General features: G+C 42.1%; 1 protein-coding gene across 1 annotated transcript in view; it reads left to right on the top strand.

The window, feature by feature from the left end:
• VAPA (VAMP associated protein A) overlaps window positions 1–16,861 on the top strand; it is an 83,663-nt gene extending 66,802 nt beyond the window's left edge. Inside the window, exons 4-6 of the mRNA XM_077492447.1 lie at window positions 5,192–5,272; window positions 13,895–14,041; window positions 16,205–16,861. Coding sequence (XP_077348573.1) covers window positions 5,192–5,272; window positions 13,895–14,041; window positions 16,205–16,321 — 345 coding nt within the window. The 3' untranslated portion in view covers window positions 16,322–16,861. The remainder of the gene's footprint in view (window positions 1–5,191; window positions 5,273–13,894; window positions 14,042–16,204) is intronic.
• The last annotated feature ends 6,388 nt before the right edge of the window (window positions 16,862–23,249 follow it).

Raw genomic sequence — 23,249 nt, 5'->3', positions numbered from 1 at the left:
GATGACATTATTAAAAATGCCACAGGTGGTAAGAGTACACTACTCCCACAGGCCAGGAAGGCTAAGGAGCCATGCCGTAGGCTAGGGCCCTCATTTTCCGCTCACAAACTGCTTTTGTCTGCCCTGGAGCTTCGGACAAACGGCCTCAGCCCGACAGGACGACTTCTGAAGGACAAAAGCATCCCTGGAACCGCAAGCCTGCAAGCAAAAGTGCTACTGCATGGAGGTTTGCCCGCAACTCGGGTGGGGGTCGCCTTCGGGAGTTTGTAGTCCGGTGGACCTCTCGGCTTTCCGACCTATGGGTCTGCAATCTGATTTCCTCCGGCTACAAGATAGAGTTCCTTTCTTGGCCGCAAAACAGATTCTTCCCCTCCAGCATACCCGTACTCATGGCTTGCCGGGAGGCCCTCTTGGGGGCGGTAAGGGACCTGCTGAATCGTGTGGTGATAGTACCTGTTCCGGAATTGGAACGTTTCCAGGGGTTCTACTCAAACTGTAGTCCCCAAGAAGGAAGGGGTACATCCAATCTTGGACCTATAAGCCCTCAATTACTTTGTAAAAGTACAGAGGTTCAGAATGGAATCAGTTTGCTCAGTAGTCGCTGCACTCCATTAAGGGGACTCCCTGGCGTCTTTGGACATCCAGGATGCGTACCTGTACATACCCATATGCCTTCGGAATCGGAGGTTTCTGCGATTCACAGTTGGGGAAGCCCACTGCCAGTTTGTGGCTCTCCCTTTTGATTTGGCATCAGCCCCCCCCCGAGTCTTTACCAAGGTATTGGCTCCTGTTTTGGCATTGCTGCGACAACGCGGGATCGCGATCGTGGGTTACCTAGACAATCTCCTCCTGAGAGCATCTTCCACCTCAGAGTTAGAGGAGGATGTGGCAATCGCCATGCAGACCCTGCAGGAATTTGGGTGGCTGTTGAACCTAAAGAAGTCAGTGATTGTATCGACTCAGCATTCGGAGTACCTAAGGCTTTCTGCTGGACAACATGGAAGCGAGAGTTTCTCCCTTCAGACACGCTGCAAACTCTCAGAGCCGTGGTAAAATTGCTCATGAACCGCAGGTGGTCTTTGCTATGCTTCTGCATGTGAGTCCAGGGACTCATGGTGGCCTCCTTCGAGGCAGTACCGTATGCCCAAAAAAGTGGGACAAATCTCCGTTGTCCTTGGATCGACAGATTCAGGTGATCTGGTGGCTGAGGTCCTCGGTACTTCAGTCCGGGAAGTCGTTCCTAACTGAAATGGACAGTATTCACAACGGATGCCGGCCTATCCAGCTGGGGTGGAGTAATGGGAGTTCAGTCGACTCAGTGCCTCTGGTCGACGGAGGAATCTAAGTTGCTGATCAATCTGCTCGATCTGAGAGCGATCAGGCTTATGCCTCTCCACATGGTCAATGAGACTGCGAGGGCGTCCGATCAGGATCCAGTCAGACAACGCCATGGCTGTGGCATATGTCAATCACTAAGAAGGTCGACCGCCGCACGGGAGGTCGCTCACATACTTCGGTGGGCAAAGCGTCATGTACCGGCCCTGTCGGCCATTTACATCCAGGGAGTGGAGAACTGGCAGGCGGACTATCCAAGTCGCCAGATGCTGGACCCAGGAGAATGGGAGTTGCATCCAGAGGTGTTCAGTTTACTGTGCCTGTGGTGGGGCACACCAGACGTGGATCTTGCTTCCCGTCTCAATCGGAAGGTGCAGAAATTCGTGTCCAGGACAAGGATCCGTGGGCAGATGCGCTGATGGCTCTGTGGGATCAGTAACAGCTGATCTATGCCTTTCTTCCACTAAAACTGTTGCCACGTCTGCTTCGCAGAGTGGAACCCAAGGGGATCCCAGTAATACGGATTGCCCCAGATTGGCCTCAGCGTCCTTGGTACGCAGACCTAGTTCGCCTGGTGGCAGACGCTCCCTGGCGACTGTCATTGCGAGAGCACCTTTTTGTCTCAAGGTCCGATTTTCCAACCTGCCTTACCATCACTGGCTTTAACGGCATGGCTATTGAGAGCCAGGTGTTGAGGAACCGGGGTCTTTCAGACTCGGTGATCCCAACTGTGCTTTCTCGAAAGATATATCATCATACCTGGAAGGTCTACGTCTCCATGTTTGAGGAGAAAGGATGGCATCCGGGCTCCTTTTATGTATCCAGGATCCTGCTGTTTCTACAGAAAGGTGTAGACCAGAAATTGGTTTTCAGCACTATTAAGGGACAAATGTCAGCTTTGGCTGTCCTTCTTCTTTTTTTTTTTTTTTCTTTTTTTTTTTTTTCAGCGACCCCTGGCGTCTCACTCTCTAGTGAGCACTTTTGTTCAAGGGGTCCGACATGTAGTTCCCCCGGTGCATCCACCGTTACCTTCGTGGGGCCTGAATCTTGTGTTATTGGCGCTTCAGAAACCTCCATTTGAATATATCAGAGTTTCCCCTGTTGACTTTCCCAAAAAGGGTTCTTTCTAGTGGCCATCACTCGGCCAGGAGGGTTTCGGAACTGGCGGCCTTGTCTTGCTAGTTGCCCTATCTGGTTATCCACAGGATTTCCAGCGATCCACATTAATGAATACATTGTGTTACCATCTCTGTGTCCTAAGCAGACACATCCTAAGGAGGTGGCCCTCCATTCCCTGGATGTGGTTCGGGCTCTGTGGGTTATTTGTCTGTCACAGCTCCCTTCCGGAAGTCAGACTTTGTTTCAGTGGATGGTCCCAAAAAAAGGCATGGCGGTCTCGTCGGCCACCATTACCAGGTAGATTAGACAGATTTTTGTACAGGCCCACGCCTTGAAGGGGCAGGTTTCCCCCGCTTTCCAGTCGCGGCCCACGCTACAAGGACAATCGGAACGTCTTGGGCCTTCCGACATCAAGCGTCTGTCGCTCAAGTGTAAAGTGGCAACTTGGTCGTCTGTTCACACTTTTACAAAAATTCTACAAGGTAGATGTCGGTCCATCGGCTGATGCCTGTTTTGGCCGCAAAGTTTTGCAGGCGGCTGTATAATTGCAATTGCACATACAATATTTTTTTTTCCTTTTTTATTTTTATTTTTTTGGGGGGGGGGGGGGGGGGGTAAAAACGCTGTACCTTTTTAAGTTAATGCACTGTTGCATTTGTTACCGCAGTTTTGGTGCGGTTTGAGGGTAGTGCTTCTCTGTTAAGGAGAACCCTGTTTTTTTTTGTGGTAGTTATTCCACACACACCAGTTTTTTTTGTGGGTTAAGTTTGTACTAGCTCCCACATGCCATGGTGGATGACGTTTTTATGCTGTTTTCCCACCCCTCGTTTTGGCACTGCTTGGGGACGTCCCAATGGTCTAAAAAGAGAAGCTGTGTCAGTCGGTGAACATAAGAGAAAATCTGATCACTTTTTTTTTGTACTTACTGTAAAATCCTTTTCTCTGTAATTCACCGACTGACGCAGCACCCGCCCCTCATTTTTCTTTACGTTAAACTGCTTGTTGACATACTGAGGCTGCAGTATCATGCTGAGGGGTTGTTACCTAAGGGACCGCCCCTTGGATGGAACTAGAAAGTTCTAGTTTTATTATCACGTGTTAACATGTAATGCATCTCCTGAAGGTGGCATAACAACCCAATGGTCTAAAGAGAGAACCAGACAGGTAGTAGTGTCGGCTGGCTTTAATTCTCCTTCTGGCGCTCTGTCTGCTTTGAGGGCATACTGTATAAAGGTGTTGTCAGGGGTATAGGTTGGAAAAGAATAGGAATCTGGCCCAAAATTGTATTGTGCTCTCATCCCTGATTGATGAAAAACAAATAACCCTCTAGGCTTGGGACCATTTAGGCACTATTCAAAAATGTTGTCAAGTATTATTTAAAAAATATAACATTGATACAAAGGGATTAAAAAACGAGTCTGAAAATGCCTTCGGTGTCATGTATCATGCTTGAACAACTTTTATGTATTGTTACCATATTTTTTGTATGGCTATTGCTGCAGTATTTGTATTTTCAGACATCTTTTTTAATCCCTTTGGTATCAATGTTATATTTTTTTAAATTGATACTTGACAAAATTTTGTATGTTTTTTCATAGTCCCAATCCTAGAGGGTTATTCATTTGTAGCTGTAGAGATTGGCACTGCTTAACTCATGATTGGCTTGGCCACTACCAGTCTGCATAACTGGCACTCCCACCTCTTATGGTGGTCAATGCCACTGCCGTAGTTTTAGGTAATCACTAAAGTCCCCTCCATGATGTACGTTGCCAGCTAGACTAAACTAGAGAGTCCGTTAAAGGATAGGTTCACCTTTCATAACCCGTTACATCCATATTCAGGATGTAAAGTGTTATGAATGAACTAACCCCGCTTTTACAGCTAGTGGGGCATCTTCTGCCCCCCTGCTAGCTGTCACAATTGAAATAAAACATGGCCATGGCCGCATCACTCATTCACATTGTTTTGTGAATGGAAAACTACAAGTCCTAGCAGCCTTAGCAGCTGTTGGCTTGTAATTCTCATTAAACTACCATGGCACTGTGGTTCACGGATTCTTCCTGTATTGGCTTGCTTGTGCAAGGTACGAGCAAGCAGATACACTGACAAGCCTGCATGGCATCATGCTTTACAGGTTCTTGCAACAGAAAATGATAAATGCACATCTTTTTTTACCTGCAAAATATGTGCATTTATTTATTTTTTGTCAAAAGGCTAACTTATTCTTTAAAATACTGTTTATTTGTATTAAAATAGATGTATTGTGGGATGAAAATGTGTGGAGTAAATGATTTTTTTTATTTTTTTTTCTGAATTGTTAGTGTCTGCCCACACAGCCTCTTCATCCATTCACAGGATCTGTGAATAGAAAAAAATACAGGTTTCATCTGGCAGCACAGAAGAGACTCGTAGATCTCAGTGGAGCATGAGTACAGAGATGTCGCCGTACTTATAGTCCACTGTTTACTTGCTCCAACCCATAACCGTACCATGGATCTTCATACAAACCTGTGGTTGGGTGAAGAGTCTGCCTGCGGTTGCAATGATCTGCAATAACTATGCAAAAATGAATTTTTTTTTTTAACAGGCATAGGTGGGCTATAAATTTAAACAGTTGAATTCTATGCTAACCTGCTATTTTCTTTGTGCAGTGTTATGTATTGATTTGTACAGCAGTAATAACAGCTAATTTGTTGTAATCTTGCATTACCTAATGTGATAGTTTTGTGATTTGTAGTGGAAGGAAGCAAAACCTGATGATCTTATGGATTCTAAGTTAAAGTGTGTGTTTGACATGCCACATGAACATGAAAAGCCGGTAAGTTAGCATTTATTCATTATAATGTCATAACATTGTAAGGATTCTATGATGAGGTTGTTTTCTATAGTGCTGCAGAGTATTCTTTTTGAATTTAGCTGTGTGAAGGTTTTCTAGAGCACTGCACACTTCATAAACAATGATCTTGTAACAGACACAATGGTCTTAACAGAAACTTAAAGGAGAAGTCCAGCCAAAGCCCTTTTAGCTGGGCTTCTTCTATGGATCATAGGAGTGCAATTTGTTTTGCACTCCTGTGACCCAGATCAGTCCAGGCATCGTGACCGTCTTGGATCTGCTAGGTGCCTTGACTGACACCCGTCTCAGCCTCTCAGTGAGCTGCTGAGAGCCTGAGATGGCTGCTCCCTGCCCCTCCACAGTTCAGCGAGTTCCAGTGAGCAATGCATAGAGGAGCAGAGCGGAGATCTGTTTGACAGTCTGCAGCTCTCTGCTCGGAGAGCTCTGAGAACCGTGCCGTCGGCGATGTTCGTTGACTCGGTTCTCAGTGTCGGTTCTCAGGGGCGATAGACGGAGCTTCATACAGAAGAGTTATGTTTTGGCAAAAAAATACAGTACTGTAGTACATACCATGCAAATTTCAACATACTTTGTTGCAAGTACAGAAAAGGACCTGTTGATCTGCCAGAAATCTATTGTGCTCATAATTTGTTTTTGAACAATACTTCTGTTGCACTAAAATTAGAAACCGTGTTGTCAATCCAGCTCAGTTCTCAACTTCTGAATTACAGCCTTGGGGAAGCATACCCAAACCCTGCCTGATGGAAGATGTGATCTGGCCTCTAATGTTGCTATGCGGGTGCTGTTGTGGGTGCTCCCCTTAGCACATAGTGCGATGTGTGGAAATAGCCGCAGTGTGCTTTACAGGTCCGTAGCCAAGGGCTGTCTGTTGTAGAGCCCAGTCTCTGAAGACTCTTAAGAGTGTATTGCCGCCATGGAAAGGTTGAAGACAGTAAGGTGTTAACTCCCCCCTGTTCCTTTTTCTCTGATTAAGCCATTGTGTACAACATGTCAGAAAGGTGGTCTTTGGGCCTGGACCATGTGCTGAACATTGTAGGTTTGGCTGTGAAGACCTCGTCGGCTTTTACTTTGGGTTATGTATATACCCCCTTATTCCTGCCACTGATGTGGTGGGTACACAGGGCAGAAGCCCTTCAAGCATTCAGTCCCAGGGTGCCTATTACTTTTCCCCTATGTGGGGAGACAGTTATGCCTTCCACCTTCTCGGTGACAGTTTTACTGTCCAGGATTTCCCAGGTTAAGTGTGTTTTTATGCCATTTGGATGTCCCTTTGGAGGGAAACTGTAGTAGCGCTGTTGCACTTCCCTTGCTTATGATGCTGTGCTACCTTACTTTGATCCTAAAGACATACTAATGTTTTTGATCCTGGGTTATGGTAATCTGCGGGTGTTTGCACCTAGACATCATCTCCTTGCACTGCTGTTGCGGATGTAAGCACCTAATGAGTACTATGAGTGTTGTAGTATATTGGTTACCAGACCAATTATGGGGTGCACCCACTTCTCAAAGTAGGGGCATGTCTGTTGGCCTTATTGGCTTTCTTGTTCCAGAATGTCTTCAACACCTGGGTCCAGAGTGTTTCCAGAAGCTAAAAATTGGAGTTTCACACTCTTCCTGCTCTCTGCTTCATACTCTTCACTTTGTCTATCACAGTGGGCATATATGCTTTCAGTGGTCCAACAGCGGGCCATGACCCCCGTGCCACTAGGAGAGCACCATCAAGGTTTCTACTCAAAAACCCTTTACAGTTCCGGATTCACATAGATGAGTCTGTCCATTCTGCTTATGAAGACCCTCCAACACCGTAGTTATGGAATCCTTCCTTTTACACTCATGGAAGGTTATCTGTCATGAGAACCAATCGGGATGGGGAGCAGTCTTGAATACCACATTGGTATAGGGAATTTGGTCATCTGAAACGGTTCGTTTTGCAATAAACATTCTGGAACTCTGGGTTTTTTGGTTGTCCCTTCAACACTGGACACCTCTATTGTGGGAACACCTGACAATGCCATGGCTTACGTCAATCATTAACCACCTCCCACCCACCCACTGTTCATAAACGACCAGGTGGGCCTTTCCTCGTTCTGAGTGGAGGTTCAGGGACGTCCCCAGTACCAATGCCCGCAATAGCGGCCTCTTCCTGTGATCACAGGACACAGTCAAGACATGATTGGGTAATGGGCACTGTGATTGGCCCTCCCGATCGTGTGCGGCTGTGTCCCATCACAATGTGAACACAGAGGCGTGTCTCTGGAAGAGACCTCCACACCGGGGGGTGTGAGGGGGGGGGTGGGGGTAAATGACAGCTGTGTGTAAGGATGATTTTACACACAGAGCTGTCAGATCACCACTGTCCCCATACACATCTGTACCAGTGCACAAAACATCTGCAATAGTGTACCATTATCATTTCAACATCTGTCAGTGTCCGCCGATGGCTGATCAACAAATGTCAGTGTACCAGTGTCCCACCAATAAATAAAACCTTTAAAGCTCTCGCGTGCAAATGCCAACGCACGTTTTGGTCCCATACACATACGTAAACAACGATCACACCACACATGTGAGGTATCGCCACAAACGTCGGAATGAAAGCAATAATTCTAGCACCAGACCTACTGTGCAACTCTAAACTGGTAACCAATAAAGGCTTATAAAATGTTGCCTATGGAGATTTTTAAATACCGAAGTTTGGTGTCATTTCACAAGCAGGCGCAATTTTAAAGTGTGATATGTTTGCGCTCTATTTACCCGTCTCAACACCATATTTTACCAAAAATATGTTTTTTATATTGTCTCTGTGTGCATTGAAATTCATTAAAATGTATTTATGCATTGGTGTGTAAAATTGTGTTTGAAAAACTGCTGCGCAAATACCATGTGACATAAAAATTTGCAAAAACAACCATTTTATTCTTTTGGGTCTCTGCTACAAAAATATAATGTTTGGGGGTTCAAGTAATTTTCTAGCAAAAATGTAGATTTTTACTTTTAAAACAAAGTGTCAGAAGGCCTGGTCTTAAAGCGGAGGTCCACCCTAAAATGGACCTCCGCTCATCGGAATCCCCCCCCCCTCCGGCGCCACAATTGGCACCTTTCAGGGGGGAGGGGGGTGCAGTTACCTGGATAATCCAGGTAACTGCACCCACTTCCGGGATAGCTGTCTGCGGAAAGGGGCGTAGATTACGCCCCTTTCCGCAACTGCCCGCCCCTTTGCGCAAGTGCCCCGCTGCCTGCTGGGAAACACACAGTTCCCAGAGGCAGCGGGGACCGTCCGGATTGCGCCGCGCGGCTCGCGCATGCGCAGTAGGGAACCGGGAAATGAAGCCGAAAGGCTCCATTTCCTGATTCCCATACCCAAGATGGCGGCGGCAGCACCCGAGTGTCGATCTAGAGATCAGCTTCGGCGGCCGACATCGCGGGCGCGCTGGACAGGTAAGTGTCACCATTTTAAAAGTCAGCAGCTGCAGTATTTGTAGCTGCTGACTTAAAAAAAAAAAAAACGCGGAGTCCCGGCGGACTCCCGCTTTAAGACCAGGATAATGGCTGAAGGTGCTTTTTGGATGTTGTGCCTCTCTGTGGCATCGCCATACTCAGGGGCAGTAGCAAAATGTGTTTTGGGGTGTAGTAAGTATGCCTATGCCGTGTGTTAAAAACTTGTTGATATGACATTTTTGTGAAAAAAAAACATTATTTATTGGTTTTCCAAATTATTGTGGGAAATTACAACTTCAAAAAAACTTGTCATGCTTCTTACTAAATACTTTGGACTGTCTACTTTCCCCAAATTTGTCATTTTGGGGAATATTTGTACTGTCTTGACATGTTGAGGCCTCAAGAAATGAGATAGGCCATCGGTACATCAGGTGAGATTCAATGATTGCTACCATAACTTGTGAACTCACACTTTCACACATACCAAATTTTGGTCAAAATGTGTGAAAAATTGCTTATTTGTATCTGAATCCAGGGGTCTTTCAAACAGTTTTCCATTGGTAGTGGACATAATATATGGACCTTTTTGTCCAGATTCAGAAACAAACAAACCAGGTCCAGGGGCCCTCAGGCTTTCGCAGTAAGCGCTCTGGTGATGCTGCGGGATCAGTTCCTTCTGCCCTAAAGTATCTCTCCTCCCTTTTCTACTTTACAAGATTGGGCATGAGGGCCTCATGGCGGTCCTCATTGCACTGAATTTGTGGAATTTCAATATACTCAAGTTCCTGGCAGACACACTCTGTGGGCTCTTCTGGATTGTCTGGACCTCTTTTCTCAAGGGTCAATGTTTCAACCTGCTTCTTGGTCGCTGGCATTAGCGGGATGGCTGTTGAAGCCACAGTCTTGAGGGACCCGGACCTTTTGGACTTTGTCATCCCTACATGCTTGAAAGGCTAGGAAGTCTACTTTTTGTAAAATCTACCATTGCGCCTGGAGCACCTGCTTTGTTTGCTGCGAGTCAAGAAACTTTGTTCCTAGAAAGTACACAGCAAGACCTATTCTGTCCTTCCTCCAGTATGGTCTAGACCAGTGGTCGCCAAACTGTGGCCCTTTGCTTGCCTTTATCCGTCCCTTGAGGTACTATTCTTGCCACTGACACCAGCAATTGGGGCACTATTCCTTCCACTGACACTAATGATGGGGCATAATTCCTTTCACTGACAACAAAAGTGGGGCCCTATTCCTCCCTTCTGACACCAACTATTTCTCCCCCTAATACTAAAGACCGGGCATTGTTTACTCCTACACGACACAGTCAGGCCCCCTAAAGTCAGGGATATTTTCTTATCTGTCTTTGCCTGTAAGGTGGCCTATCTTGACTGCCTCAGCTCCTGTATCAGATGATACTCCCGGCTACCTCCAACGCCCATTGCTGCACCTCCTATCATTGCTTGACCTGTAAGTATGGGCGCTCGGTTTTGACACATTTCCCTTTTTTCCCTCATTTAATATATCAACTTGACAAATTTTTGGTACACCATTTCTTGTCCCACAGATATCCATCACATATCGGCTCCTGATGAGTGGCAAGATAGCCACGAAACGCGTAGAGCTTTAAATGCTATAAATTACATCCAATCATGCAGTTTTACGAGACTCTGTAATGTTCTTACTCAATTCTATTGATTTTTACTATGTTTATATATGAATTTAATAATTTTTTTGATGTATGAATTATGGGATTGATGTTTTTGATGTGCAACATTTTAATACATTTACGATTTATGATGGATTATGGACTATAGAATGTGCATCCCTGTGCCCTATGTTTTGTATTAAGTTTACAGCTATTAAATTTATATTATCTGACTCCTATTGCTCCTCTTCTTCTTTTTTTTTTTTTTTTTTTTTTTTTTTTTTTTTTTTTTTGCTCCCAAAATCGCATGCTTCACCAAAGTCCCAACCTTTTTTCTATTTATCATGCCGATGGGGATGGAGGCTACTTTGATGTAATTGTCTTAGGCCTCACCTAAAGTCCCAACCTTTCCTTTAGACCATGACCTCTGCAAGGAGAGTCTCTGAGTTTTGTGGCCTTATCTTACAAGGATTCTTATCTTAGTGTTGCCAAGGCTGTCCTGAGTGCTAAGGCTGCTTTTCTCTCAAAGGTGGTCTTTGTTTTCTATCATAATAAAGATATTCCTTATGTCCCGCTCTGAAGCATCCTAAGAAAATTCTCCACCAGATGGACATGGTATTTGCAGTGAGCGTTTTATCTCTCTGCTAATGCCACTTTTAAATCTGATTTAGGCCACTTTCACACGGGGGGGGGGGAGAGAAATCAGTGATGATCCGCCCCGTGGATATCCGCTTGCTCAGTGGGGATCGCTCTGTCGATCTCCACTGAGCAGGAAGATGACAGGTCCGTCTATGCACACTGTGCAGGGACGGACCTGTCAGAGCACCGCTCTCCCCTATGGGAGATAGGGTGACGACGGACCGCAGAGTCCGTCGTCGCCCGATTCAATGACTGATGGAAAAGTAGGTTTTTTGTTTTCCCTTCCTCCGTCACTTTTTCCGATCGGAGCGGGTCGGATGTTAGAGTACATGTCACCGCCAACATCCGACGCTCCATAGACCTCTATGGAGCATCCGTTCAGGTCCGCCTGAAAAACTGACAGGCGGACCTGAACGGATCGGCCATGTGAAAGAGGCCTTATTCATTCTGTTTCCTGAAGATTCCCACAAGGATCTCCTTGCCCCTTGCTCCACCATTGATGGACAGATCGGGCATGTTATAGTTAGCTCTGTTGCCTGGAGGATAGGCTTCCTCCCTTCACTGTTGAAGGTCTCAATTTTTTTTTATTTACCAGTCAATTCTGTTTCTTGGAATGCAGTACATGACACAAGACCCTCCTCTCTGATCGTATGATCTCCCAATTGCTTGCTACAAATCTGAGGATAGCTGGAAGGGGGTGGGATTATATAGGGGACTGTCCCTTCAGCCTTTTCCATTTATGAGCGTCTAATCACCAGATTGCTGCATATAAACTAGTCATAATGATTCAGATTCAAGCGTGAGAAGTCCTATATTTCTGAATTGCAGCATTCTTAAGGGGTTTAAAGTTGGTAAATGTGCATGTATTGCAGAGACATGTATTCACTTTTTTTTTTTTTTCCCTAGACATATTTAGGAATATGCATATTTGATGAGTTCCTGAGATGTCAACATGTCTATATGTAAATGTTATCTGTTCCTATTTAACAGCTTTCCGCTCAGCCTATAGGTTAGTTGATCTGGATTTATGTCATATGATGTCTCGCACGCGACTGCAGGGTCACGTTGAGGCATGATATTTCATTGACTGTGTCCATCGAATACAGCCGATGACTTATCAGTGTACCGCTGCCGTTACCATGTGACCGCTGAGACCAATAAGAGCAGATCACCTGGGAGTTCTAAACAATGGATGGCTTCCTTTCATGCCATCCATTGTGTACAATTATGATGCTGGTGGTGATTGGTCACAGTGATCACGTGGTACAGACAGGGCCAATCACAGCCCATCTGTACCATGCCATTAGCTGTGGCCAATTGCAGCTAATCACAACAAAACAATCAATTTCATTCAGTAAAATACTTGGCTTGAAATCCATTGCTATAAGCAATTGTAGTGTGTGTGGGAAAAAAAAATAAATGTATTGATCACTACCCCCAAAGTAGTACAATGTTACTGTGGTAAAACTGTATTGCTCTGACATTGTGTTAAAAAAAATCATTTTTTTTTTTTTTTTTAAAAGGACAAAGTTTACTTTCTGTCGCCAGCGTCCCTGATCACCGGCATACCAATTATTTGATGCTGCTGTACTGTGCTGGTGACAGTGTGTAAAAAAAAAAAAAAAAAAAAAAAAAAAAAAAAAATATTTGCAAATTATTTTTTAGTTCCTTCATTTTCAAAAAAAAAAGTCAATTTCATAAATCTCGCCATATCTCTTACTAAATACCTTGGACTGTCTAATTTCCAGAGAGGCTATTTGGGGGGTATTTATACTGTCCTGACATTTTTGGGCCTCAAGAAATTAGGTACATCAGAATTGATTGATTTTTCAGCTATATACCATAGTTTGTGGATTCTGGCCTAAATTTCATGAATTATTTTTATTAGCATAATTTTATATCCGAAACAAACGCAGGTTTATTTTTTTATTTTTTTTTTTAAACTTTTCTGCCTTTTTTTTGTTTAGCAGCAAAATAAAAAAACCCAGTAGTGATTAACTACCACCAAAAAAAGCTCTAGTGTTAAAAAAAATAAATAAATAAATTGCTAAAAATGTAGTTTGGGTACAGTGTTGCGTGACTGCGCAATTGTCATTCAAGATGTTACAGCTCTGAAAATCAGTCTGGGCAGGAAGGGGGTAAAAGTGCCCGCTATTGAAGTGGTTAATGAAACTAAGTTTTTTTTATTTTTTTAGTACTAGAAAAAGACCCTACTAACCTTTTTTTTTTTTTTCTTTTTTAATCACATAGCTAGGCATACACTTCTTTGTCAAAGGCTGCAAGAGTTAAGCCAGCCATACATTGATTGAAATTTGGCCAGGGACTGGCCAAATTTTGATCCATGCGTTGACAGCCTGGTTGTACAGAAGTCGGTATACTGATTGACTTCTGTACAACCAACCTGTTGGAAAATTTCCACACGATCAGTTTAAAAGAAAATCAACATCCATATTCTCCTCTGTGCTGTAGCATCCTTGTGATATTGCAGCTGTGCTACATAAGCTTTAGACTGTATCCACTGAGATTTATGAGCTATATAGCAGTGCAATAAGAAGAGATCATTTTTGTAATTTTTTACAATTTCACAAATCAAAACCAGCCTTCTTTTAATTGTTCTGATTGCTTGGTATTGGTTTGAACATGTTGCTGCTTACTCTACTAAATAAGCCTGGTAACAGAAGGATACGATAAGCATTTAAGAAAACGAAAATCTAAAAATGAGTTACCTACTGCAAAAAAGACTTGAGGTTTAATTCTTTAAACTGCTTTAAAAGATGAATGTGGTTGCTGTAGACAGCGGGTCCACTTTCCCTTGCCTTGACTTTAAAACGTTCTAATTTGCCACTACATCTATTTTGTTTTGTTTTCAGACACATGAAGCCACAAAACTGTTTGCTTCTCTACCAGTGAAAGGTAGTTCTTCAATGGATGATACTGAAACTAGGAAACTTGTGGAAGAATGCAAGAAACTTCAGTCTGAGATTATAAAACTGTCAGATGAAAATCAGCTACTGAAAGTGAGAAAATTAATAATCATATTTGTCTTACTTTTATATACTGTTGTGATAATTAGTTTGGCTGTTATATACACAAGAACCAGAGGGCATGCCATCCATTAACACATTTTTGTATGTCATTTTTAGCATGCAAACAGTGAGAAACTTCCAAAGAGTGCTAAATTCATTATTATATTGGTCATGGTGTCATTTTCCCAGTTGCTTGCAAAGTGAGCTGCTGTATCCAATGTCACTATAACATACAAATTATAGTCAATAAATTGCCAGCATGTTTGTTCTTGGAGCATTTATACTAGCAGAAAAAGCTTTGCTAGGAATGCTCCACATTGCATGCTCAATTAACCCCTTATTCCCAAGGTTTTTTGTTTGTGTCCGTTGCTGAGGGATCTTCTTTTCTGGAGAAATTTGTACATCAATTCCTTTAGTCAATTGAAATTTCTGTCAAGATACAATTGCCTAATGCCTCAGGGAACACTAGCAGTTTCCAGTTAGGTTCCCCATGATGTTTATCTTGGGAATGGTAACTGAAGCCTGCATCAGCAGTGCTGACCTGTTATTTTTGCATCAGTTACTGGATCCTACATTTGATGCTTACCTTGGCATGCATTGCCAGGAGTATGTAGTGTAGCTGCAGGGTCCTGAATCTTGAAGCCCCCAAATCCTGAAGTCCCCTTTGGTGGCATGCTCATCGCAATGAGTAAAGTTTGATGTCCTTCAGGTACCTACAGCATGAAAAAGGTAAGCTAGGATTTCCCTGCAATTGTAACAATGTCTTATATTGCATGAGAGGTGTTATGGTGTTATTTCACATTTGTTATTCCTGTACTACATTATTGGAAGGTAAAATATTACCCTTTTTTTAAAAAATTTGGTGGGTTTTTCACATGCCACATTACTTTTAGTGTGGTGATGTAATTTCTAAGAATGTTCGAAGCAAGCTTGCTCTGCGCAGGACATTGGTCAGCACCTGGGTTATTGCAGCTGTCTTCTTTAGCACAAAAATACCTTCTGATGGCACCAAGGAAAACATGCAGAATGCTAAAGGCGATAGCTGTTCCCCTGAACTGAAGCAGAGTCCTATATTAACAAGCTCCCTTTCAGGCGCACAACAAACTGCCTATCCTAGTAAGGCACATTTTACTGCAAGTGTCTTATTTATTTATTTTTTGGGGGGGGGAACACTCTACCCTTCTAAAGCCTTTGGTCTCCAAGGCCCAAAAGCGCCCTTCTGTCTCCACCACCCGAATCCATTCAAGAGTGTTACATTGATCCTCCTAACCCCTATGAGGAAGATATTGAGGAGGGAGAGGTAGATGCAGAAGAGGATCCTTCAGAGGGGTTGTCCCTTTTGAGACACAAGCTAAAGCTGGCATTTTTTTTTTCTTCGTTCACCCAGTGAACAAAAAAAACGGACCCAATTCCCAAAGCTGCATATTCATTGTGGTTGGGGGAACCCTCCCTGCTGTGTCTTTGTATTCTGACAGTGTGGAGACTTTCCTGCTGTTGGACTATGCTGATCAGCATTGCAGGCTATAGCTGTCAGTGCTGATTGAGCAGATTTTTTTTTTCCCCAACAGGCTGGTTCTACAGAAGTCAGTAGATTGACTTCAGTTCAACCACAATGGCCATACATGGATCGAAATTTGGCTGGTTCAGCATGGATTTAATGTCTATCCATGTATGGCCAGCTTAATGCTTCACATCATATGCTGTCTACAGCAAGCACACTGTTTTGATGCTATACATACTAGCCTTTGCATAGCAGCACCAGAATTCCCTCTGCCAAAACAAGCTCCTATGGGTACATAGGCGCTTGGAAAATATAGAAAGACAATTCCTCTGTGCACACAAAGTTAACTGTGCCTTACAGGAGAATTGGCCACATCCTGACAAGGTATTTATTCCTCAAACTCTTTACTGAGTTATGTCCTATGGAAATCTATTTAAAAAAGAAGAAAAAATGTAATGTCTGTTCTGGTAGTGGATCATATCATATTGGTTCTCAACAATTATCTAACTGTTCAGTTTACAGGTATTTTGAAACCTTATTGGGGGGGGGGGGGGAAGAGTGTATCTCTATTAGGAACTTAGGAACAATGTAAGTTAGAAGTATAAGACAGGCCATTTCTAGACATTCATAATATCCTGCTTTGTGTTTTCTAGGATGATCGAAGGAAGAGCAGAGGACTTGTGAAAGAGCAGGGAAGCCCCATCCCATCCCTCGTTGTTGTTATTGCAGCAATTTTCATTGGGTTCTTTTTAGGAAAGTTCATCTTGTAAATTAAGGCATGAAGTGCTATCACTTTATTTTCGTTTCCTTCCTGGCCAGAAAGTTGTTTAGCTGCCATGTCAGTTTATGTACAGCAGCATTTTGGCATCACCGTTAACCGATCTCAATTCTCTAAACAGAGTAAAAACAAACTGTCTGTGGGACAAAAATGTGTGTTCATGCATCAACATCAGGAGCTCATCACACATCCAGTCCCTTCTGGGGAGAGATGTATTCTACAGACCTTTATTTCCTGTGGTTTTAATGGGTTTCAGAAAAAAAATGTTTTTGTACATGTTATTTTAATCATTTTAAAAATTGTCTGTTAACTTTTTTGCAAAACGGTTTCCTTAGATTGCTAATCTAAATCAGGTATAAGAGTTGAGGTATTTTGGGATTGTCTCTTCTGTGTAAAAGCTACATTTGTTTATTTTGCCATGTATATCTGTAATGGCAGATTCTCTGTGAGGCAGATGTGACATATTTTTTTCCTGCATTTATGTCCCTTTACATTGGAGATTAAAAGGAATTAAACCAGAAAAAAACCTTTATAGATATATATTTTTTTTTCCTGCTGAACAGAGTTTGTGTCCATATGGTAGAAAGGGCCTCAGAAGTGTATTTGGCGGCTTATTTTGGTGTATATACAGCATCTTGTTTCCCACATGTTTAAACAAAAATGAACACAAAGGGCATGGACATTTTTTTTCTTTTATCTTTAACTACTTGATAGCATCCCTTTATTTAGCAGCACTTTGATATCCGTGTGTTGTAAGAAAGGTGAGATTTAATTACTCGGTCTTAAGATATTAGATAAAGCCAGAACTTTTTTTTTTTTTTTTACTTTGATAGAATGCAAACAGGTTAGGACCTCTTTCGGGGTTTTTTTGCGGTCTGTCTCTCAGCTTGGGAGATCCACACCCAAGACTGGACCGTTTCATCGTAGAAAAATTGAAAATGTTTGAGTTGTCACAAGGAACAAGAAGGTAGGCTTAGTCTTCCAGTGGCAAATCTTTTTCTGGTTACTACTTTGTAAAAGGAGATATCTACTATCTCTGTAGAGATCTTCTCTTACTTTTTTGCTGGGTCTCTGAGAGAAGTAAATGGACACAAAAAAAAAAAACTTGGCAAGGGTCTTGAGGTGCCATTCCCTACTCCTACCCTAAATAAACCCCAAAAATGTGTCTTTTACATTTTTTCAGAAGAGATGTGGCAAAAGCTCATAAATATCTTATCAGTATTAAGTAAAATAACATCCACCTTTCTAGCAAATATTGAACATCCCTAAGTTATTTACTTTCTTAAAGTGGTTCTAAAGACCGAAGGATTTTTTACCTTAATGCATTCTATGATTAAGGGACAAAACCTTTTGGATACAGTACCCCCTTATATTTAGCTGAGCATTGCAGTGATGTGTGTGAGAGCAGAAGCTCTCCCAGGTGTCTCTTCATTGGTTCCACAGCAGCAGGAACCATTGGCTTCTGCTGCTGTCATTCACAGCCAGTGAGACCTTAAGCTGATAAAGGGGGCTGAGCCTGTGTGTGAACAATGTCCATTCACAGTAGCATGGCTCAAAAGCAAGCCTGCTCGAGTGCCCCCGTAGCAAAAAGGCTTGCAGCCGAGGGCAGGAGCCAGGACTGCCGGCGGTGGCCCCCCCAAAAAAAAGGATCAAGGCTGCTCTGTGCAAAACTATTACAGTCTATCGATCACAGAGCAGGTAAGTATAACATGTTTTTTATTAGAAAAAAAATACAACCCATAGAATAATTTTAATCTTGTCCTGCATGTAAGCTTGCCATAGATCAGTGATGGTGAACCTCGGCACCCCAGATGTTTTGAAACATTTCCCATGATGCTCATGCACTCTGCAGTGTAGTTGAGCATCATGAGAAATGTAGTTCCCAAACATCTGTAGTGCCAAGTTTCGCCACCACTGCCATAGATTATATTTGTTTTTTTCAGCTGGCAGGCTGAGGGGGGCGGCAAAAAGGTTCCATCCATGCTATACAGAGTGGATGAATGAATCCTCTATTTTGGCAATTGCATTTTAACCCATACAGGGTCGACATCTGGATAGAGCTGCTGTTGGGCTGAAAAATTTCAAGCAGGATCCTTTGACAAAAGTCGATCAAACGCTCAATGTTTTTCAATCGTTTTTTCAGGAAACAACAAAATTCCCAATTCCCAGAATATATGACCAGCTTTAGTAGAAAAGCAGCCCAGCAGAGACTACATCCAAAATCAAAGGGTTACATTTAACAGATTTTTGATGTTTGTTTTATGTTTCAAACTCTGAACATTTTTACTAATGAGAATCGCATCTAGTTTTTTTTACAAGAACTCAGTGCTGTAACTTCCATCATTTCATTTATTTAGCCAACCTGCTACCAGCAAGCACTGTCCTGAAATGTGGATGTTCTTTTTAAAAACTGCTGTATTTTCATCTGCAGTACACCAGGCACTGCAGGCAACCGCAAGGTTGAGGATTCCACTGTTTACAAAGGGTTTATGAAGAAGTGGGGACCCATCTGTGTTAATACAGGAGGTACTCCCTGATACCTAGGAGATTTTTATTTTGCTTGAAAATAGATTAACCAGTTAAGCTGCTAAACCATTTCCACATTTCAGCTGTGCGGCAAATACTTTATGGCCTCGTTCACACAGCTGGTCAAGGCTGTACGCTGCTAAAAATCGGTGTAAAACTCCAGCTGCTATCACAGTTGTTTGTGGTCAGGTAGCCTGTATAAAATAATGACTGGCTGGCAGGAGCTGCAGCTGTTTGCATGTACGCAAATCTTATAGGTGTTAAATTTGATTAGCGATAGATTAGTTGCTCTGGGTGTCAAGCGATGTTCCTCTGTCCCTAATTACATGCAACATCGGGGATGTCCTTTTACATGTGAACAGCAATGGATCATTGATGGCTGCAGCTGACCGAAAACACCTGTGATCCCCACTGGAAATTTGTGCTGATCCTTGGGTGGTGTATAGGCTTGATAACCTGTCTGAGTGGAGTATTTTTTAATTCAAAAGTAAGGTGTATGTGTGATATATATATATATATATATATATATATATATATATATATATATATATATATATATATATATATATATATATATATATATATATATATATATATATATATACACTCACACAAAGGCTTTCTGATATAGTCCAAGCTTTATTCAGTCTTTATATTTTAAAGGCAAATGCAGGGAGCTTTTCCCCACAAATTGAATAATAATTTCAAAGCCATTTAATGTTCTTACACTAAAAGTAAATGCAAGACTGCAAAATATTTTTATACAAATCGTATAAAAATGCTTTTTAAATAATTGGAGCAAAAGGCCAGGGAAAGCAGGGTAAGAGAGGACATAATTAAATCTCATTTAGCTGTACTTCTATGGATCACAGGAGTGCCTGTTCTTCACTCCTGTGACCCGTTTTCAGCAGCCAGCTAAAAGCCAGTCCAAGCTGGGGAAATGATGCGACCGTGTAGTTGAGATCCACCCAGAATCCTGGACCGGCACCTGGCTCAGCCTCTCAGCGAGCCACAGAGTCTGAGCCAGCCACTCCTGCTCCCTCCACAGCCCAGCACTCAAGTGAGCATGGGGGGCTGCAGGACAGAGAGCCAATGACTGACAGTCACCGGCTATGCTCACAGAGCACTGAGAACCAAATGATCAGCAGTGTTTGATTGCTCAGTTCTCAGCCTTGGAGCCGATGAAGGACAGATGTAGCTTCAAACAATGCTGCATCCACCTAGGTAAGTATGATTTCGCCAAAAAACTCAACTTCTCTTTTAAGGGGCTATATATTGGTTACAAAGGCTTTACTATTTTTAAAGCAGTATTAAACCCAAACAAAAAAAATAATAATGGCTGCATTCGTTTTTATTTAGGCATTTTTCACTCTGTTTTCACCTGGAGATCTGGCCAGTAACCAATCTCCTGTTATCGAGTGCCCCCACTTGGATTTGAAGGGATTACATGGGCACAGCAGTATTATCAGTTTGGGGGGGAGGAAAGTGTTAGATGTACTAGCAGGCTTGGGGTACACTGGATCTTATTAACCCCTCCATCTCTGGAGAAGTCAAACAAGCAGTAGTCCTTGTCTATGGGACATTGCAAATACAGACAGGTGCACTCATATGGAGAATGGTTGCCTTTACTATCTCCCGACCAACCACGTCAGATATTGTGGATCATAGTATGTAAGGGAAATAAGCTTCATTAGTGTAAAATTGTTGATTTATTAAAATAGTTAAAATTGCACTTACATTGGACGGTGTTGCATGCTGTCATCATCCTGTCCATACGGATCCCGGAAGCATGGGCTGATTGCTTTTGCGGGCAAAGACACTACCATTTGGAGTGTTTTAGATTGACTTATGTAAGTGCAATTTTAACTATTTTAATACCTCATTTGAGGATTTTACACTAATGAAGCTTTTTTTTTTCCCCCCTTACATACTGCGATCTATGGTGTTGGTTGGGAGATAAGAGGTAAGCATTCTCCATATGAGTGCACCTGTGTCTGTAATGTTCCATAGATGACAATGACTACTGGTTGTTTGACTTCTCCAGATGGAGGGTCAATAATATCTGGTAAGTGCCCCTACTCTGAGGTGGAGGTTTTTCCTGTAGGAGCTCCGTTCACTGATGGTGTTGAGTTCCTTGATGACGCTATAAGGAGATTTTTGTTTTTCACTCAGATTCACGTGGACTTTATTTCATTTTTGTTTCATTTTTATTTATTTTTTCCACATGGACTTCATTTGTTTTAATAATTTTTGCATTAGTGTGGTTTTTGTTTTTCTGCAGTTATACTTACTATGGAAATATCACATGGTTATGTTGCTTTGCGCGGTTTTTGAATTGTTAGTATAATGCTTAAAAGCTGCTAACTGCAGGTCTGTTACACAGCCCTAAATTCTTAAAGTCCTAGCAAGCAGCTTAATGGTTGAGTGTAGGTTCAACTGGTAAGGACCCCACTAACCCTGTAGCCACCCATAAAGCTTTTAGGTCCTTAAATTGGTAAATTTGAATGATGGGTTTCCGTGGTTGCCACTTTTAGGATCCCCCATCTTCTTCTTCTTTTTTTTTTTTTTTTTTTTTTGTACTTTGGGTGAAGTTTTACAGTTCATAATATGTGCTGCTTCCCTCCACCAACCAGTGACTTAGAGCTTATTATTTTATTGTTATTTTTCTATGTAATACCAGGTCCATTTAAGCACCAGGGATCCCCTCCATAAATAAAAACAGAATGTTGAATGAATTTTAGGTTAAATAACGAAGAATCATTCCTACCTTTTTATAATCATTTATGAATCTGCCACTTAAAAAGTATCCACTGAGGTAATCAAGTCAGTTTCCTATTGTACTGACTACCTTCAGTGGTAGCTTTGCATGACCACTTGTTTAAAAAACAAAAAAAAAGCAATAGTGTTTTGGATGTTGGATGATTAAACTGTTATTTTTACTAGTTTTACTGATTTAGTGGTGTGTAGATGATCCATTGGTTTCTAGTTTCACCCTACTATGTGAAATGTATAGCTTTGTTCTATGAGCTGAACTCCAATATAACATTTATCATTTTTATGTAAATGGTTCAGCACCCTTGGGCTTCTTCAGGAAAAATGGTACACAAAGCAATTAATATTTCCTAAGCGCTGTAAAACAGCCAGCTGAGTTTCATATTACTGACAACAGATGAGCAAGATATCGGTTTGGTTGCTATGGGTTACTGCAATTTTTGCTTAGCACTTTACTTTACTAAGTAAGTCTAATGATCTCCCTCACATTGAAGACATTGGTGCAATGGTATTGTTTAGTAATAAGATTTCATGTGTTTCATGTGCTGCTGAATTCTACATCTACCGGTACACATCTGAGTAGGGGGCAAGTATGGTGACATCACCAGTTACAACACTACAGATTTTTTTTTTTTTTTTTGCTGTTCAATGCTTTGTCCTGTTAATGTTGCCGCACATGCATCTAATTATAGATCAGTAGCATGGCTTGGTTCAAATTTATTGTTAATCATTTGTTGTGCCTTTTATTTTTTTTTTAAACCTGTTTTCTTCCATGTTTTCCATTTTTCCTCTTAAACGTCTTGTTAAAAATTGCATTGTTATATTGTATTTTAAAAAGTGCACATTTGCATCATTGTACAGAAACAATTATTGATCTAAAGGGTACGCTAACTTGTTGCAGTAAAGTTCTTATGTTGCATTTAAATTAAATGTGTATTTACTTGGGGAGCTTTTCACTTTTACACTGCTGTTTCAAAAGAGGTGTTTTGCATCCTTTCAAGTGTGTGCTCTGTACAAAAGCTGGCAGTCATGGGTTTGGCATGCAAAAGAATACGACTGTGCTGGCAGTAATTTTAAATTTCACAACTGTTTTGCACTGTGAAAAAATGCTGTTAAAGCAAAACTCCCAGGCAGATCCATAAACGCCAGTAAATGCAGTTATGTACTTAAAATAAATAATGAAATGTATTTTTAAATTCAGCTAGTGTAAGTATCTGAATTAGACTTTCAGTCAGGCTATGCTGCATGCACATGTAATGACCAGAACAGGAAGGGAGATCAAAGGGTTGAACAACTAATGACCCTTACTGTCCAATCACAGGCTGGGAGAAGGGAGGTGACCTACTGTTTATTATTTAGCAGAGAAAATCGGGGTCATCAGTCTTTCTTTACAGTCTGGCAGAGCCGTGTAAATCTCAAAACTAGATTTACAGAAATTGTTGGCAGGTAAAACCATATCCATACATTTATTTCAAGTGTATATTTAGCTGGTTGCCTGAAATTCAGCTTTTAAAGTGAACTTGACCTGGCCTATAAAGTGCTTAATAAAACTATGTATGCACCTGCCTGTTTTTAGTCTTCCAGTCAGTCCCATTGACCCTAGTGCTGTGCAGGGTCTTGTC

The sequence above is a fragment of the Lithobates pipiens genome, unplaced genomic scaffold (genome assembly GCF_037356315.1).
Source record: "Lithobates pipiens isolate NorthernLeopardFrog02 unplaced genomic scaffold, aLitPip1_a1.2 Scaffold_19, whole genome shotgun sequence".
Taxonomy (NCBI): domain Eukaryota; kingdom Metazoa; phylum Chordata; class Amphibia; order Anura; family Ranidae; genus Lithobates; species Lithobates pipiens.
The sequence above is the reverse complement of the archived record's forward strand: the minus strand, read 5'-3'. Positions and strand labels throughout refer to the sequence as shown.